At 42.9% G+C, this 20,326-nt stretch overlaps 1 protein-coding gene across 1 annotated transcript in view; it reads left to right on the top strand.

Moving 5' to 3' along the window:
- The window catches only part of LOC119394479 (F-box/WD repeat-containing protein 8), a 55,630-nt gene extending 35,809 nt beyond the window's left edge, over nt 1-19,821 (top strand). Inside the window, exons 9-11 of the mRNA XM_049415795.1 lie at nt 5,200-5,373; nt 15,619-15,726; nt 19,623-19,821. Coding sequence (XP_049271752.1) covers nt 5,200-5,373; nt 15,619-15,726; nt 19,623-19,776 — 436 coding nt within the window. The 3' untranslated portion in view covers nt 19,777-19,821. The remainder of the gene's footprint in view (nt 1-5,199; nt 5,374-15,618; nt 15,727-19,622) is intronic.
- Nucleotides 19,822-20,326: the final 505 nt, after the last annotated feature.

The following is a 20,326-nucleotide window of genomic DNA, read 5'->3' as shown; positions in this document are numbered from 1 at the left end:
TCCTCGCACTCGAAATGTGCAGATGGGTCCCACTTCTTGGCATGAGCCCTCATTTCACCCACCAGCTGTTGGATGAGGTTACAGCGATACTGCAGCTGTTGTTGCTTTTATTTGCCATGATTGAGCTGCTGTGTTTGCATCAACATGAAGCTATTATTGCGATAGAAATTATATGGACACTCTCGGCAGGTTTTTGCCGTCGCCGTCATGACCCAGATATGTATATTTATTTATTTATTTATTTATTTATTTACAAATACTGCAGGCCCTGTTCGGGCCCAAGCAGGAGTGGGTAACAAATGTCAGTGACAAAATCAGAATAAAAAACATAATGAAAATACAATACAAGATACGAAATTAAGAAAATTCTCAACATCAGGGAAAAATATAATTAATACATAGCAATAATGGCATTTATACAGAAATAGAAAAAATCTCAGCACTTATGAGAAACATAATATATTGGATATATGTATATGTATGTATATATAACTAAAAACCAGAAAGAAAAATAAAGCAGCAGAAAAAAAATTCCGAAGTGCACCACCAAGATTCGAACCTACGACCCCTCACTCCGCAGCACACTACATTAGACAACTAGGCCATGTGCGATCCGTTCTTTGGAATACTAACAGCAAGCCATTTATATACGCCATTTACCGCTGGCAGTTCACAGAGCTCGGAGGTGCTTCAGCATGTGCAGTATCAACCACGAGATTGCCTGAAGGGTGCTCTTTAAAGCAACGGTCCTAGATTTTGCTTCAGTTTGAAAATTGCCCTTGAGACGCACACTAAAAAGTGGCCCATTCGTGTACCCACTCACAATGTGGAATGCTGGGTAAACAATGCGTCGAACGCCACTGCACAGCAGGAGACGCAGAGGGGTCACTCCACGCGCTGCACTATTCAAGAAAAAGAATTTCTAAGAGCGTTCGGTTGTTGGGCGCTGGACAAACATGAAGAAGTCACAACTGTGCAATTGTTTGTTTGCGCTCGTCCTGTGTATACCTGTGAGTTTCTTTCAAGCATCCTTCCTTGTGTTTAGGCAGCGCGCTGCAAGTGTTGAGCTGTGACTGTTGTTAGTTCGCGCTCGTCCTGTGTGCGTTCTTTTCGTGCATCCTTTGCGCTTGAGTGGCGCGCTGAGCTGCTTGCCATTCTTCGTGTGACATTATAATTTGTTGCTATCGCATTCATTGCTTTGCCCTTGTGGAAAAACTGTGACCTTTTGACAATTGAACCCTCAAGAAGCCAGCAAAAATGCTTTCGCCACCGTTTCATTGACTTGCGAGAAAATGTATAGCTTGCGATGCAGGGATCCACATGGTCAACTGCACTGCTGTCGTGCTCTGCGCCAGTTGCTTCTTGAATCACTGTCATTGCAATCTGATGGAGGTGCATAATTCTCTTTCTCACTAAAGTCTTCATCGCTTTCACGAAAAGCTCTACTACCGCTATGAATGTCCTGTGGTGAGAAGGGTTAGGAAGCGGCCATGCTTCACAGCAAACAGCGCGCCATTGTGGATGCTCAGATATCCTGATGGTCTGAGCTGAATACTGTGCTGCACCCTTGTGAGGTAAATATCGACAAAATGAAGTTCATTCATTCATTAAAGGGACACTAAAGGCAAATATTAAGTTGACGTTGAAATAGCGTTGCAGAAACCTCGTAGTGCTTGTTTTGTGCCAAAGAAATGCTTACTTTGAAAGAAAATCACGTTTTAGTGGTCCACATGGCGTTAGTGCACTTCAAATCACCTGCCTGAGCGGACCTTTTGACGTAGCTAGGACGTAGCAGTTGCCATGCCCAACGTTGCCCGCCTTCACTGCCCGGCCACCGAAGCTACGGTTTCTTGTGCAACAGCGGCCATCAACCTTGCCGAGACGCAGCCACGGGCCACTCCGAAACTCTATAATTCACTGTAACGGAGCTTATCTTGGCCAGCAGAAGCAGAAGTAGAGTATCGACAGGGTGAAAATAGCGAGAGCCAAGCACACGCAGCAGTACGCGATACTGAAACTACCACTGAGATGCGACCACGTGAGCGAAGCGCAGCTCGGCGAAAACGAAACTCTTGAACCACTTGTGCCGTTCCCCATGGCCAAGAGGTTCTTTTTTCCATGAATCAAATAGAAACGAACAAGCAGCATTTTATTACATCTTGTGATGCACAGAAGGTTCTTTTCTTATCGCAACTAGTTTGATTACTAGTGGTTTATTGTACTCGGGACTCTTGACATCATCGGGATCATTTCCAAAATGTCCCACTTGTGGCGCGTATCGTGTCCTACATTTACCTTAATTTCTCGATCAGTAGAGCACTGCTGTTGATAATATTGACGTTTTAGACGTTCACACACATTAACCTTTCACTCTGACGTAAATTGTTATTTGCCTTTAGTGTCCCTTTAAGAGATGGCTCATCATGTATGGGGAGAATGCATGTGCATCGTAGTGAGAAAACCCGTGAAATTCGACCTCACACACCTTCGTCAGACGGTGGTTGACAACGGACCGCTATGTCCGCATTGCATGGTTGGGCACGGGCTGACTACAGGTTGCATATTAAATATAGGAGGCAATGGCGTTTTGACACCTGTCACTCACATGAACCGTATGTGCCATGCTCCCCTTGCCACTAATGCCTCACTACAATGCACATCTTGTATGTTGTGGTGAAGGCAGCATGTGACATTATGTCGTGTGAACAGCCTGATTGATAGCTGTTTTCTGACTGTTGGTCTCATATACATGTTTGTGTTGGAGCAGCATTTCCTGTTTCCACACTAATAAGAATATGCACTAAAAAGTTAACTTACTGTTGTAGTGCTCCTGGTGATTCCAAACTCCATTTTGTCTGCTCCAGACCTGCTCCAAAAGAATATTTTTAGTTTTGAAGTCGCTCTGAAATACAGTTTCTTCTGCTCCAATTCTGCTCCAATTCTGCTCCAAAACATATTTTATTGCGATAGCAATTATATGGACAGTCTCGGCTGAATTTTGCCGTCGCCGTCGCCGCCGTCATGCACCGTATATGTATAAGTATGTATATATATATAAAAGGGCCAAAGAAAAATAATTCAGAAAAATGCTTCCGAAGCGCGGAATCGAACCAGGGACCTCTTGCTTCGCAGCGAGCGGCGCTAGCCACTACGCCACGGAACGCAGGTCCTCCACGTAGCTAGCGGCAAGCGTTATATACACACCCTTTGCCGCTGGACGGACTCAGAGATGGCAGGCGCTTATAAGCGTTTCTTCATTACCAGCGAGATGGCGCTATGAGCGCGACGGGCGCATTTAAAAGTCGTCGGTGAGCTCGCTCGCTTCTTATATTTGCGCAAGGAGAACCGTGGCCTTCCGCTGTCTGCTCGCGCGGTTGTCTCGTGGTGAGGGCAAGAGGGATGTTTCAAGCTTTCAACGTGATGTCCGCGCTCATGTTACGGAGCGCCGCTAAACGACGCCGCTAAACGAACAAACAGATGATGAGCGCGAACTATCAAGTGTCATAGCTCGACACTTGAAGCACGCTAGTTTCCTTCGCTGCTTCGGCCGCCTTTGCAACAGGAGCGCTGTTCAAACTGAGAGTATCCATTGGCGAGCCTCACTTCGTATAGCATTAGTTTCTTGCTATCGCATTTATTGCTTCGCCCTTGCGGCGAAACTGTGATTTTTTTTTCTTGTTCCAAAAATTGCTCCAGATTCACAACTGGAGGAACCACCACTGACAGGTGCAAGTTGATATTTAAGGGGCGGGCACTGTCCCTCCCTTAAGTAAAGGTCAAGAAAGTATTTTAATTAATTAATTGATTATCTATTTATTTATTTAATTAATAAGTACAAGTACCTGCAGCACCACGAGGGCATTATTGCAGGGAGGGGGGGGGTGCAACTCGAAAATAAAAGGAAGCATATTCACTAGGCATGTGTGAATATTCAAGCACTTTGAATACTCGACGCGAATTTAAATTATTATTCGACGGAACGAATGGACATATATAAACCGCATGTAACCACTGTAAAGGTGGTTTCACTGCAGTGGAGGGGTGCTGTACTGTGAATACACCTATCCAGGGGAAATCAGCACTGCCACGAAGCCCTCCTACAAAGTTAAATGAACATATTAACCTCACATCGATTCATAATTTTTTAAAGTTTAAAAGCTTGTTATACTGGCTTATATGCTCTAAGTATAGTAGAATTTAAAACGTAACCTATTTTAAGGTTATCACTTGCATTCTACTCAAAGTCAAATCCTGCTACTGTTCAAAGTTGCTTACACTTCTGTTTGAACCAAACAGAATGACATTTGCGCATGCATTGTTTCAATTTAAAAAAATATTGTGCAGGTTAGCTGCGTCATGACAAATATGCTCATTTTTCTGTATATGTGGTGTATACTATTTGAATTTGATTCTAAATTATTCAACAAAATCACTATTCACTTTGAATTCACTTCGAGCCTAAAATTTACTCTGTACATGCCTTATGTTCACGAAACAAAATATATGTGTACACACGTAGTAAAGATGAAATATGAGTTTTTTTATCTAGAATTGTTGTGCGAGCCAGACTGCCAATTTGTTTGAGCAGATTTCTATCTCTACTGTCAAAACTAATATCAAATATAACAAACTAATTTATGGTGGCGATGCTACTTCGTTACAACGAGGTATGACTGTATACGACTCAGAAGTTCTTGCTGTTGGGCTAGTCGGTTCATACTGGTGTTGACCAAATAAACAATGTCTCTTAGCGCAAAGCGACGAAAAAAGGGAGGGCAGAGGAGCTGTGTGAGCGCTAACTTTTGACTGATTTATTGCAAAATGGTACACAGGCTATATAACAACTATGTTCTTGCCGAAAGTGCCAAACAACGAACCTTCACGCATCACAACACCGTCAACACACTTTCTGAAAAAAACTACTCTTTCACAAACAATACTCACATTGATGCTCTTCCCTCCCTTTTTTTCGTTGTTTTGTGCTAAGTGACCATAACACAAGTATGACTGTATAAGCTATATCGGTTATTAAAGGTGGCATGTGGGTTTGTATTAAAAATATAACTGGACCACTGAGCTGTGAGCCTTCACACACTTTTGTGTTGCCTGTTGTCACACGACTATTTTATGGGATGACACTGTTCAGGTGCAAAATCCTCACTCGTACTGCCTTTTTTGTTCCCCTCTACCCTGGTGCAGTGCACGCATTTTTGACCTGCGCACACTACAGTGCGAGGTGCGCATCAGTGCACACGGACTGGGTGTCACTCAAGTGCAGATGGACGAACACAATCTGGTGACTGGTGGTCAAGACGGCCTCGTCTGTGTGTGGGACCTACGCACCAAGGCAAAGCTCTGGGAGATGTTCTGCAGGCAAGATGCCTTCCACTTTTCTTACGGTCATTAGTTGCTGTAAATGCTGAGTTGATGAATTTCAAGGATTTGACAGTGGTAGCTGGCTACCTCGGGCCAGCATTTGTTTAGTGCCACTCCCATGCAAAAAGAGTAAACATGCATTTAATATTTTAACTGCTACACGTGCCATGGCATCAGTGACTCTTCTGACATCCCTGCCAGCTCACCTGCGCTTAAATTTAACCCAGGCGATGTATTATGAGCATGCACTTCATACCAGATTTAGGTTCATTAGGTTGCCTGTTTCACCTAAGATAAGTGAAAAGTACAAAAAATGATAGCCATAACTCTAAGAAACATGAAGACAGCAGAATGGATTGTAGGACAACCAGCAGTAGCTGATATTCTAGTTGATATTAAGAGGAAAAAATGGACTTGGGAAGGCCACGTCATAAGAAGGGCAGATAATCGATGGCCAGTTAGAATCATGGAATCAGTATCAAGACGGGGGAAGCTTGGACGAGCACAACAAACTGTTAGGTCGAGCGACGAAATTAAGAAATTTGCAGGCATAATAAATTAGGAGCCCTTCCCCTATTGGGAAAATGGGGGCGAGCAAAGCTTGCTGTGTGTGTTGCTTACCTGCTATTTTTCTTTCTTTCTATCGCATTGCGCAGTGCTCCCTCCTTGCTTTTTCCTTCCTCCATGTCGGGAATTGAACCTTCACTCACACGCTGAGCAGTACAACACTTCTGTTGCTGCAGGCAACAGTGATGGTCATGCGTGAAACAGTGAAAAAAGGCAACAATGAAATGACAAGTGACCTTGATGAAAGATCGGATTGCCATATCAGAAAAGGACTGATTGCCGACAAGTCAACGATTGAGAGGGCATGAATGATTGGGAAACGGCACATGAAAACGATCATGGGACCAGCACACCTTTGAAGGCCACATTTGTGTACACCCGCCATTTCTGTACGCTTGCTGGCACCAGTTTTTTCGCAAACTATGCTGCTTCCGCTGCCACCAAAATCGTTGACTCATAGAGGCTTCACTTAAAATAGAATCGGCTAGCATAGGATGGGGTGTGTTGGAGATCACTGGGAGAGCACTTTGTCCTGCAGTGGAGTGCAGGGCGATGATGATGACATATTGTCTGTGGTGGTGTCTCACTAGTAATGTAGATTTTTGTGCAAGCAGAATGAGTTGGCAGGTATCTATGCTGTGAAAGATAGGCATTCACACACACAAACACACTGAGAACAAACTGGACAACAGAGATTGAAACTATGAGCTAGATAGGTGCCCAGTGGTGAAATTAAAGTGCCAGCCTGCAGAGTTGCGAACATGTCCAGGTGTTACAGAATGGTAAGTGCTCTGGCATGACAGTTTCTTTCTTGTAGAAAGAAGTAAGGGCCACCTTACACAGGGGCTATCACTATTAAAGGGGCCGTGCAACATTTTTTCAACATGGTCAGAAAACGCTGCTGATCGGTAGTCGAAGCTCCTGAGAACACGCAAGCCAAACATTATAGCGCAGCACGCGGCCTGGAATTTGCAATTAATTCTCGAAGTCAGCTAGGAATCGTTCCCTCTTCTCTCGACAAATGATGCCATATATTCAAATTTACGGTCATTGGCTGATTTGAGCATCGTGAGCTGCATAGTTACTGAAGCCGTCACGTGCACATGCTCGCGATCGTACTGAAAGTAAGCCGCGCGTTTGAAGACAAAAAAAAAAAGAAAGAGAAAAAGTGCTCAAGGTCACGACGCGTGTGTGACGTAACTTCTTTGCCCCGTGCCATCCCTCCCTGCTTAGCTTCCAGTGCGCTCTCCAGGATGAGAGAAGAGAGAAAGCAGTTACAGTGTGTGACAAATCTCTGTTACTCCGCTAGTACTTGATGGATTCTAAAAAATTTTTGCGGCAGTCGATTCGTGAGACAATAAATTCCTTTAATAAAGTCATTCGATGGTTACTTGGAAAAGCGTTACAGGGCCCCTTTAAAGATATGCTATGCCTCAAGAACACGGGCGAAACATCTTCATTTTTGAGTAGGCTATATATTTGCAAATTTTAACGCTATAGCGTTATTAAAAAGCTCGTATCGCCACGTTGGTTGTCGGCAAAGATCAGTGTTGTCCGTGAGTGAAAAATTGCCATGGATGCATATAACAGAAATATGTGGGCCTATGCCATACCACGGATGCACAATACTATTCCTTTTACCTTGTGTTGTTTTTCTTTGGTGTCACTCATGTGGGACCGCCAACATCACAAATGCCACTTATATCGTGCTGGCACCAACATTTTTCTTTCTATCTGGTGACAATGGCACTCGCTGGCTAGCTAGCCCATAATTTAGCATAATAACCTGCATACTCGTTGTTTTGATGCCGTGCCTTTTTTCAGCTTGCAGTCATAATTGGACTGACAGGCAGTATTGATCAATCAGGAATGACCAACACGGAATAGTATTTCCTATTTCGTGGTACAGTATAGGCCCGCATTCTCCGTGGCATTCGGGCGTTATGTCACTGAGCCATGCCATTGCTTGAAACTGTTTCAGAAATAAAAGCCTATACAGGCGTCATAAAGTGTGAGGAGTTGCGTTAACACGTGTAATATTGTCTGGCAAACGCATAGAATTGCACCAGGTGTCATACCATGTGAATTGCGCAATAAGTGTATGGTTTAAAAGCCGAACACATTACAAAGGCCTCAGCCATAATTTGATTAGCATCATAAGCCACAGCATCGACAAAGAGTGCAACTGTGTAGGTGCGCATATTGTCTTACGGACGTAGTGAGTAGATCGCTAATTTGAAAAATGATGAATTATGTGTGGGAATTATGTGTACACGCATGTCTGGTCTTTGCGTTTTGTCCAGGTGTAACAGTATAACGCAGTGACAAAACGATACCATACCAACTAGCCCCAGTTGAAGCCTTATTGATGAATTATGGCATCGCTGGCACCTCACAACTGCACATGCAGTAGACATTCAAAGATAGTTTAAAACAGCCAATGTTACGTACGTGGAGGTTTCTTTCTTTGCAGCGTGGTTCAGATGTCCACCAAGAAGCAAAGCACAGCAAGCAAATTAGAAGGCGATTACACTATCGTGTTTTACTCTTGAAGACGAAGCTTAAAGGGACACTAAAGAGAAACAATGAATTGGTTTAGATTGTTAAAGTGTGCTCGGAGAACTCTTGTGTAGTTTATTTCACCACCATAGGTTTATTATTAGAGGAGAAAACCAAGCTCAAAGTATCATTTTTAAATTTCGCACCGAACTTTGTAATTCGTGACGTCAAATTTTGGCGCCACTGGCTCGACGAAATTTCCACAAACTCGTTATGTCAAGTCTCTGGCCCCCTCAGAGAACAATGTACTTCGATTTAACCGATTAGGAACTACGCAGGTCCAATCAGGCGCCGTCAAAAATATGTGACGTCACGGCAAATGGTGCGGGAATTCCAAGGTGGCGTCGCCACTTGTATTTTTTTTTTGCACGTTTTCTCGCTTATTAAGCGTCTTCTCGCAGCAAGTGTGGTGTTTTTGGTATCCTGGAAGACTACTTTACTAATGCGAGAAAAATCGTTTTGCTCTTTAGTGTCCCTTTAAACATCCTCCAAGTTTTTGTGGCCACGCTTATAATCATGGCAGCGTATTGAAATGTCAGACCGCAGTCTGCCACTTGACAAGCACCTATGATATATTTGCACCGGTGCAGTTGAAGTGTGCTTTGGATTTGTCTCATATGAAATAGGCAGGTAATGCACCCAAGCAAGGTTGCAGCTTGTCAGCGGCAACTTTTTTCAAACCAGCTAGCCAGCATATATCTTGCCTCTTGAAAGCTCTATCAATGTTGAATTAAATTGCATTATATGTGGATTGAATGCACTATAAGGCATCTTGTGATTTGAAAGGCAAAATTTGGTTAATTAAGGCTATTCCGTAGTGGCATGCTGTGTCTTCCAGCTTCTACCAACCACAGTTTGAACATGGTTATCCATATTGACTTTTATGAAAGACATAACTGATGTGCACGACCAGTCGTCATTTCGGCTGGTTCTTGTGAAACTTTTGCGGTGGTTTGGTTCTGTGGGCTCTTAAAAAGTAACAGTGGCATGTTTTTTTACAATATCATGATATTGCCTTCATTCTAAAAAGGCAGGGCGTGCAAACCATGCAAACACGGACACAAGAAAGCTGACTAAGTACTTTTAAATAACCAAAAATGATCAGTACTTTTAAATAACCAAAAAATGATGAAACCGAAACCAAAACAGGTAGTGGCTTTGTGTAGTATCTAAATAATGCCTCGTCGTAGCTCGCCATAGTGTAAGCATGGCGCTTGTGAGTCTAGCACTAGAAAAGACAGTAACGTAATCCAATGCTGGATCGAGCTGTGCCCGCCTTTTACAACTTGACAGCAACGATTTCAACGACTATTTGAGCGTGGGAGGATCACTGTTTGCTTTTGACCTGCCGCCACGTGAAGCGAAATGGCATGTAAATGTCACAAACTAAGTGTGGTCCGCATTCAAAAGTGTGATTCCATAATTTGCTACCAATCTTTAAAATTCATAATCAGAAAACGGAATAGGTTTGCAGTAGGGGTGTGCGAATAGTGAAATTTCATCTCGAATCGAATTCGAATCAAATAGTGCCGAATAATGGCCAAAAACATTGAATATCAAATTGAATATCGAATTCAAAAGATTAGGGGTGTGCGAGTATTCGAAATTTCGAATATTTTTCGAATAGTGTTTGCTATTCGATTCGATTCGCACTGAAATTTTACTATTCGAACTATTCGAACTTCCCAAAAACAAATGCAGTCAACGTCCGGTTGAAAGTGACCCCTTCAGATTTTCAATATGCTTCACCTCATTACACTCTCGTATTGCGGCAAAGCTGCCTTTCAAGCTCCGTTACGGTCGAACTTAGCCAAGAGACAAAGTCCGGTTGGAAGTGGTCCCTAGATTTTTAATATGCTTCACCTCAACACACCCCTGTATTGCGGCAAAGCTGCCTTTCAAGGCCCGTTACGGTCGAACTTAGCCAAGAGACAGTCAACGTCCGTTTGGAAGTGGTCCTTAAATTTTCAATATGCTTCACCTCATCACACCCCCGTATTGCGGCAAAGCTGCCTTTCAAGCTCCGCTACGGTCGCAAATGTATTAACTCAAGAAAACGCTGGTTCCAATATGGAGATGAAACATGTGGCAGAGTTGGGGGCTCATTTAATGCTGTTTTGGACCTGAAATTTGGTCAGGAAGTCCGAAAAATCGGACGCCGAAGCTTTTTAGCATCCAAAATTTCGGATGTTCTTATATATCGACGTCTACGAGGCAGATTTTGGAACTCCGGACTTGAAGGGAGCACACCCTTGTCCACCACATCAGTTGGGCTTCCACAGAAGTTGAAAGAGGAGGAAAGGCTGAGGAAATGGCATCTCTGCCTATCACGTGCAAAGTGTTGTCGGCAACACTTTGGTTGCACCAATTCATGTACATAAATAGAATTCGGCCTCTACATTGCCTCACTCTTGATAAGAAAGACAACTATGAAATATGACCACACCAGCGCTTCATCAACCTAGTGAAAAGAAACACTTTTATGTTCCTATCTCACAAGAACATACTTACGGATTGTCTGCAACTTTTTCTGTAATTTCACTTCGAATTATTCGAAAAATGTTTGAGAAATATTCGAACATTATTCGAAATTATTCGATTCGATTCGCACTCAATCTTTATTATTCGAATTCACTTCGCACCCAAAATTTTGCTATTCGCACAGCTCTACAAAAGATGTTTATGAAAATTGAAAGCAAGAACGAAGAAATGAAATCTGCTTATGTACTCGAGCACAAAACGTGGTGAGTGACTACTACAGAAGGACTACAAGTTGTCACGCAAAAACGTAAGCTGTTCTACGTGACCTGGCTTCAGGCTCTCTCACCATGATGCGGTGTTTACGGCTTATTTGACAACGGTAATGTTGTGCTTCATCGTCATGAGTGCTCCAGGCCCAAAAACCTTCGGGCGCCCATTCATAGCAGCGTTTTAACTGCGCGCCAGAACAATGGGAGTTTCTGAACGAGTGGTGCAGTGTGGCAGTGGCGACTGCACAGCGTGAACAAAAATTTTCACATGTGAAGCCAGTCACTGAGGGTTTCGCAGACTAAAGTCGGGACGTTTTAGGACGCCTGCGGCTTACGCGACCGAACTACGCAAGAAGTCCGTGCATTTGTTTAGGAAGCGACGTTATGATGGGCTTGACAGTTTTCTCATCTGTGTTTTTTACGTGCGGAAATGACGTCATCTCCTTTAAAAGTAACATGCGCTCGCCTTTGAACCAGTATATCGGTGAAGGTTTTAATGAAAGGCCTAGTAGTATCGTTGGTTTCAGCCACCGCACACTAACCAAGTTGCACCATTGGCCTTTGTTGAGTGTAAGATATTCATCCTGTCGAATTATTCGAAACTTCAAATGCTAGCTATTCGAAAGTTGAATTGAATTATTCAATTAGGCATTAATCGATTCGAATTCAAAACTTGAATATTCGCAAACCCCTAGTTTGCAGTCATATCATTAGGCACATATCTTCAGAGTATCGAAGAGAGAGTATGTTGAAAATTTTGTTGAGAGTGATGAACATCACAATATCACCAGAGTACTTCTGGACGGGATGTTACTGGCAGTTAAAAATTTATCAGAGCAGCACTTTAGTAATGTTTACTGCTGCACTTGAACATAATGCTATTACTGTAAAACTAACAATAAGTTATTTATTGAAGTATTATGTGCCAAAATTGTAATACTATAATGGTAAGGTGTAGTGGGGTACTCCACATTAACTTTGACCACATGGGGTTCTTTAATGCACACCCAAATCTGAGTTCACAGGTGTTCTTTGTGTTTTGCCCCCATCGAAATGTGGCCGCTGTGTCTGTAATTGAACCCGTGTCTTTGAGCTTAGCAGCACGACACCCTACGTGTTAAGCTAGCACGGCTTGTAAAAACTAGTCATAGAATTCTTGAAAAACTGCATGAGCTGCCTATGATAGCACAGTGTGTTGGTACAGTGGTGTGAAGGTCCCTGCCGGCGGCAAGTTATCTTTTCATCCACTTTACTATCTTAACATTTATATTCTAATTACTACAAATAACACCCCATATACTTTCCTTGGCATTATTGTCTTGTTAGTTCTCATTTGATCTTGTGTCCAACAAACAAAAACGAGCCCTTGAAAAGTAATCTTCTTTCCTTCATTCATAGCGAGGGTCTCGTTCTGACAGACTTGATGCCTTCAGGTAGTATGCGAGGGATTATTGGTCAGCTGCCCGCTCGTAAAAATCACGTGCTATGTGAAGCCAACAGGCAGAAGAAGAGTGTTCCACACTCGCCGCCATGGCTGTGATCGGCGCTGACTAATACCCTTGTTACACAGACAGCCCAAACCTCGGTTAGTGTAACTGCAGTTACGCGTAACCGCGGTTCGATTATGTTACACAGTATGCGAAACCACGGTTATGCCGCTAACCGCGGTTGTAGCAAACCGAGCTTGGTGACCTCGGTTTGGCAGTCAACCGAGAAAATGGCAGCCTCCATGGAGGACGTGTGTACGCCTCGAGCGTTCGTGAAATACGAACGAATTGGCCTACACGAACAATTTGCGTCATCTACGGAGCAGCTCAAGGAATGCGAAAGTGGACGCGGCAATAACAGCCGAGTTGAACGCCGGGCGGCCGCCAGACGCAGAGCCATTCACGCCAAAGCAAGTCCGCTTTAACCGAGGACGCTTGTGCGCCGTGTAACATCGGCGAACCGTGGTTGGCGATAACCGTGGTTCACCGCGGTTAACCGTGGTTGGTCGTAACTGCAGTTAACTTGCCTGTGTAACAAGGGTATAACACTCCTAGGTTTAAATCCACATATATACCCCATAAAGTGGACGAGAGCATGACCGCCGCCGTAGCTCAGTGGTAGAGCATCGGACGCGTTATTCGAAGGTCGCTGGTTCGGTCCCTGCCGGCGGCAAGATATCTTTTCGTCCACTTCACTTTCTTTACATTTATATTCTAATTACTACAAATAACACCCCCTATACTTTCCTTGGCATTATTGTCTGTTAGTTCTCATTTGATCTTGTGTCTAACAAACAAAAACGAGCCCTTGAAAAATCACCTTCTTTCCTTCACAGTGTGTTGAGGCATTTAATGCATTTAATGGCACCTTGTGAAAGTTACGTTAGTGTACATATTCATGAAATAATGCTAATGAGGAAAATTGCTACACAAACGTCTTCAGGAAAGTGTATTCATGACTCTCGATGTTGCAGAATTACAGTTGAACCCAGTCAAGTTGTGGGCAAGCAATAAGTGAACTTCTATAGAACCTAGTCCAAGTGAATGCAGCACATGCCATGCCAATACCTCTTAGGGTCCATGTGATCAATAAATGAATAAATCGGTTTGTCACTCAAGCAAGGTGAATAAGCTTCAGGTATACGTTTCACTGAATAATGATTGTCAGAGGAAACACATGGCACTTAACAATGGTAATTTAGAAATTCCTAGAAGAATGGCTTAACTCTCATTGGTTTTCGTTGTGCATGTACCATATTGAATGGATTCAAGAGCCCCCTAGAAATGTAAATACCTGCTAGCTGGAGTGTACTAAACTTGTGAATAAGGTATGACTCTATATTTTCTGTCTCTTGGGGACCGGAAGTTTGACTGAAGCATGTAAAGTTTGAGATTGTCGGAGTTGTGACCTGCTACATTAAAATGCTGTGCCAATGCTTCAATGCTTTGGGTAACTTTGCCGTGTCCGCGCGATGCCCGTTTAATCTAACATTAACAAGTTGTCCCGTTTCGCCAATGTCGGTACCGTTTTTGACAATATGAACATTCGATCATGTAGATAACGTTTGAACTAGTGCAGGTAAAAATAGATTTTATATGATGGACTTAATCACTTCCGGTGCTTTTAACTATAACGTCATCTTGAAGGTGCTTACAGGTCTTACATCTTGGACGAGAACAAGGTGTTATGTGGGCAGTAGGATGAGGGCTTACTTTTGAATGCACTAACGTGGTCCTTAATATTCCTACTGCGGCGATACACGACGTTTGGTACTTTGGGAAATGCTTTTCTGAGGCGCTTGTTGCTTGCCAGTATTCGATAATACTTATTTATGTTTGGGAGCGCATTTGAGTATTTGGTTATAAATGGTTGGTGGCTGGTTGGGATGTGCTACAGGGGCCCTTTCAGCTAGTGATGATTTCCTATCTAGTTGACATGCTTTGTTGTAGACCTTGTTTAGAGCATCTTGCGGGTAATTTCTTTCAACTAATGTTTCCTTTAGGTTGCTTAAGTGGTGAACGTTGTCACCATCGTCGCTACAGATCCTTACGCCTCGCCTGTCCTAGAAATATCCCTTGTTTGCAGTGTCGCGGGTGATGACTAGTGTAATCTAGGTATTGCTGGCTGTCTGTTGGTTTTCTGTAAAGCGTCGTCTTTAATTTTCCTGTTTCAGTACATACCGTCGTGTCTAGAAAGTTAATTTCACTGGAAGTATGGTGCATGGTAAATGTAATACTAGAATGAAGCTTGTTACAGTGGTCAATAAATGTGTATGTACCATTCAGTATGGTACATACACAGTGAAAACTAATGAGAATCAAGCCCTTCTTCTAGGAATTTCTAACCTACCATTGTTAAGTGGCATGTGCTTCCTCTGACAATCATTATTTAGCGAAACGTATACCCCCCCTCCCCCGTTTTTTCTTCTTTTTTTGTCTTCCTTTTGACTCACCCAGTTCGTCATGGAGGCCTCTCCCCCCACTTTCACAGTTGCCTTCCCCTTCTTCCTTGTGGTGGAGAGGGTACGAAGCATATACACACGAGCACTAAGGACATCAGTTCCAGCCTTGCAGAAGACAAGTCCACTTATCAAAACGTCGGCTCGAGCACCCACCCCCTGTTTACAGATTTTTTCATTTCCTTGGCCTGCATATCTTTTTGCTCTTTTCTTCTAGGTTCCACTTTCAAGGTGTAATTGTCATTTTTGTCTGCATAATGACGTCACCTTGGGAGCACACGTCTCAGACCATTAAATTAGGTTGTAGTTCACCTAAAGTTTAGATATTAAGCTTGAAGTGCACAGCTGTCGCAAGCTTTATGTAGCACTGCTACTACTCTGCCTTTATTTTTGATGGCTCATCCGTACTTGCTCGTACAGGCACCCTGTGAAACATTTGCGAGCCAACCACACCACCCTCGTCACTGCACACGTGCCTCACAACCTTTTTCCAGAACCAGAGGATGGCAACATTGTGGTTCACACGAGGTATACGCTTTGTTTTATGTTTTGCCACATGTTTAGTTCACCTAAGCAGGATAATTGTTTACATCCATACACGTTGCTGCTATGGCTAAGTGGCAACAGATAGTTTACAGCGGGAGTGACTGTTCGCACTTAAACAGCTTGGGAGCACGTGGCCTGGACAAAAAAGTCATATATAATGTCATAAATTAATGAATACTTTTACAGATAATGCTGGTCCTCAAAAAACAGTGTTTAGCTTTAATATGAATTGATCATGAACATCAGAGTGTAAGCACGCTAGTTAAGGGTGATACAGCATTCCTCATCAAGTCACGATTTTTATAGAAGTGATGGTTTTGTGGACGGTAATGCACATTTAATTGACTATAGGGGACAACTCTAGTCGGTGCAAATAGTCCATACAGTGCTGACATCACTTTCAGTTCTGGCTTTAAGACTTAAGTCCAAGCACTCTGCTTCTTCTGAAGAGTCACACCATGGCTATCATGAAAATTTTTCAGGCAAGCTGTAATGACTAGGTTAGATATACAGGTAACCTGCATTTTGATCTCATGCACTTTTGGTCAGTGAAATTCTTTGTGCATATTTCGTACACATAGAAGGCAAGGCATGTGTGTACATACATGCCGTGGCTTGTATGGTTTTTTGGTTTCTGGTTTTTTGTGACTGTGTACGTGATGTGTGAGGAGTGGCATATGAGGCACAGCATTGCTGTACGAGGGGTGGCATGCATGTGAAAACCCATGCCTTGTGTATGCATTCGCACATTGTGTTGGGCTTTCTGCTTGCATTTCTCCAGCTAGTCAAACATAGTAACGTAGTAGTGCCATCTTGCTGGGATTCCAGGAAATGTACATGTTTACGATTGCTTGATAGGTGATTGTACGTAAGAGAAATTTTCCATGGAGCCTGCAATTAAATACTTTCATGTGAAGCACGTGACACCATAATAATTAAGCACATAGTTGTATTTATATTGTCGAAAAATGGTTTAAATTTGGAGCTATGTCCAGTGGCACTGTCACACACACGCTCTAGCCCTGCAGCTTTGGCTACAGAGCCACAGAAAGTTGGCACCAAATGTAGCTTTCATTGGTGTGATGGATAGCATACCTCACTGTTGACAAAAGTTGACATTATTGTCTAATGTTCCTTTTTGTTTTGCAATTTTAGTGGGAAATTGTACGCTTTGAAGAGATTTCCTTCAACAGGAGACGTATTGCGGACTTTTCACCAAAACTTTTCTGACGCAGCTTTAATTCCTCACAAAGTGATTCCATAATGAGTGTGAATCAACAATAAGTGTTGATTCGATAACTTATGAAGTTGGAAGGCAACTCCTGAATAATGTGAAATTTGTGCTTCCAATTTCTGAAGTGAACGAAGCTGTTTGTTAGAAAATAAAGTGGCTTCAAGAAGCCTTCATTGGAAGGTGTGGAATATGTTGGGTAAGGCAAAAGCTATTCTTACAATTTCTAGCAACATCCAGCAAGGATAAGGAAAGAGCTGGAAAAACTGGAAGATACTACATGCAATCAACTGGCAGTTATTTTTGCATGCATTGCTGCCGCTGCACAGGGCCGGATTAAATGTGCGGAGGGCCCGGTTCAAAAAAATAAGGGGGGCCCCTCGCCCCGCCCCCTTTCTTTCCCATTTTGTCATCTGGTCATGCTTGAGACTTGACGCTTTTTAGATTTAGCTGCAAAGAACACAAGCCATATTTATTCTAAGCCTCTCCGGAGTGTGTAATATCACCTGGGCGTTTTCTTTCTTGCGGAGCACGTGGAGAGATTGTCATCGTAATAATTAACTATATCAGGAGACGAAGACACATGGACAGCATTAAGATTTGTCTGGTTCCTTGGATCATACTGAAAGAAGACTAAACTCTGCGAGAAGTTAAGACGAAAAGAAGGAATGCATATGACACTTAGAAGTGCAGTCCAAGCGCCGTGCGTGTTTCTTCCATTCGTCTTAACCTATAGCGTTGTTTACCCTTATTTCAAGAGAGGACATCTTCCCTCGAAAATCAGGGAGCGCCTTTGTGAAAAATAGCTTCCTCTATCTGCTTCAGCTTCACTGATTCGGTAGCGCACGCTTTGGTTGCCTGCGTGCGAGCACTGCCGAAGTTGACAGGTGGGCCTTTTTCAGAAACTGTTCGCACGTACTTACAGTAAATACACTACCAATCGTCTAGCTACTTTTAATTTCATACAACAACACACATTTAAGCTCTTCTAAGGCAGCATTTCGATATAGTGCTATTGTGCATATTGTATATGCCTACTGATCACAACAAGTAATACAGATGGTTTAAAATTAAGATATCTTCAATATGGGAAGGGAGTGGGCCAAATCTTTCGGGAAAGGTGGCGCCTATAAAAAAGGAGATCCGTGTAGAACTTTCTCAAAAACGTTTTTAATAAGACTCGAAAAACGACCACACATATTTTCATTTATGCACAAATCGGTCGCTTTTAAACATGTAATAGGGTTACATTTTTGCAGGCAATATTCACTTTCATAGGGCTATAGGAGAAGGAAACACATTCATTGCACACATCTTTTCTGCGTTTAAACTGCGGAATATCTTGATATTTTTACGAAATATTTCTTCTTAAACACAGTGTACAAAATTGGTGAACTCTTTCGCAGAAATGCAACCTTGAAATGGGGCGTGTATACCTATTAACATGTTCTCTGTTTTCATTATTCTTTTAAGTAGAGAAAGAAGGTATGTACGTTTCTACAAGCGTTTTCGTGTCTTTTGCTGACACAGTTTGTTGATCAGCTCTTCAACATTTACCCTCCTAAGAACCTCCATCTCTACGTTCAGCAGTGACAAATCACTGAGGCGGCTGTCGGTCATCGTTGATCGAAGCCGTTTTTGATCAATTTCAGTTTGCTGAATGATCGACACCAGTGCAATTTGTGACCATTAAGCAAAAAGAAGAAATTCTAAGAGCCACATGGACATCAGGGAAAGAACCTTCAAGCTTTTCATGAATTAGAAGTTCAAAAGTGTTAAAAGAAGTTCAAAAGTGATGGTCAGTTGAAGACCCCCACCACAACGCTCAAGCAATTGCGGTGAGGGTCTGCTGGCGGCCAGATAGTGGATATATGTAGTAGATATTTCCTGCGCACAACCTTTACCAAGTGATGGTCTCTTAAGTTTCCCTATATAACCAAAAAGCAGGAATTAAGACAGAATGGCAATGCCAGAAGCGAAGAATCGAACCATTACTCCTTCGGAGTCCTGGCGTAATCAGGAAGTTCCGTACCATACAAATATTTCATGGTACGTTGTTTACACTATAATGAAAGCATACTATAGCATACCTATGCATCAGCTTCATACCGGTTATTTTCATTCAGCGCATTAAACGATATTTCAAGCAGGAACCACTCTCTATGCGCCTTCGCATTGCGTGTTGGACCGTAGCTGCTAAAATCCTCGTCAGGCTGCTCTATGTGTCCATCCGCTGGATCAGCTCCTTCCCTCTACACGATGCATGGTCTTGGGCGAGTAAAAGGTTTTTACTACAGACTGCAGAACTGTGAGCTGACTTCAAGATTATGCACGTTTGCAACGAACAACCTCTTAGAAGCATGTATATTGATTATTGAAATAGACCATCTGTTTCTATCAGGGGAAGCCAGCAGGAGGGTTAAACTTTTTCGAACAAAACAACGAAGTCAGCCATTTTTTCTGGCCCTTGGGGGGCCCCCTAAAACCGGAGGGCCCGGTTCATTTGAACCCTTTGAACCCTGGATAATCCGCCCCTGCCGCTGCATGCTTGTAATGTCACTGACTTATGCATATGAAATGTTCACTGTCCTTTCGTTTGCTTGCATTTTCGGTAAACTTTAAACTTTATTTTGTTCCTTCACTGTAGGCAGAGGGGGTCCATCCGAATGTACGACTTCTCGGCCAACCAGCAGACTTCAGGAATTCCATCCATTTGTCTGTCTTCATATGATGAACCGGCTGGTTATAACTACAATGTTCGCTTGGCTGTACCTTATGATGAAATCATGGATGTCATCTGAGAGTGCTGTTGCACAGTCACTGTAATGTAAATAAAAACACATACACGGATCTCATTGTTTTCTCATGCCTTCAAGCCTTTAAAGATTGCCTTTACAGATGTATCATTTAAAGGCGTATCATTCTTCAAGGGTCTCTTCACTTGTAGCACAATAGAATACATGCCATTGAAAAGTTCAAATGAGCAGTGGTTTTTCTGGAAATTAAAGAGGCCCTGCAACACTTTTTCAGCATGGTCAGAAAATGCTGCCAAGTGGCAGTCGACGCTCATGAGAACATGTGAGCCAAACATAATAGTGCAGCATGCAGCCTGGAATTTACAAATAATTCTCAAAGTCAGCTAGAAATTGCTCGCTCTTCTCTCGACAAATGATGCCATAAACCCAAATGACCGGGCCAGAAACGCAAAGTGTACCGCCATTGGCTGATTTGAGCATAGTGAGCTGCACATTATTTACCACGGCCGCCGCGATGTGCCCGCGCTCGCTCGTGATCACAATGAAAGTGAGTTGCGCGTTCGAAGAAACGAACGCAGATGCTTAAGGTCATGAC

Source organism: Rhipicephalus sanguineus, chromosome 5 (genome assembly GCF_013339695.2).
Source record: "Rhipicephalus sanguineus isolate Rsan-2018 chromosome 5, BIME_Rsan_1.4, whole genome shotgun sequence".
Taxonomy (NCBI): Eukaryota; Metazoa; Arthropoda; class Arachnida; order Ixodida; family Ixodidae; genus Rhipicephalus; species Rhipicephalus sanguineus.
The sequence above is the reverse complement of the archived record's forward strand: the minus strand, read 5'-3'. Positions and strand labels throughout refer to the sequence as shown.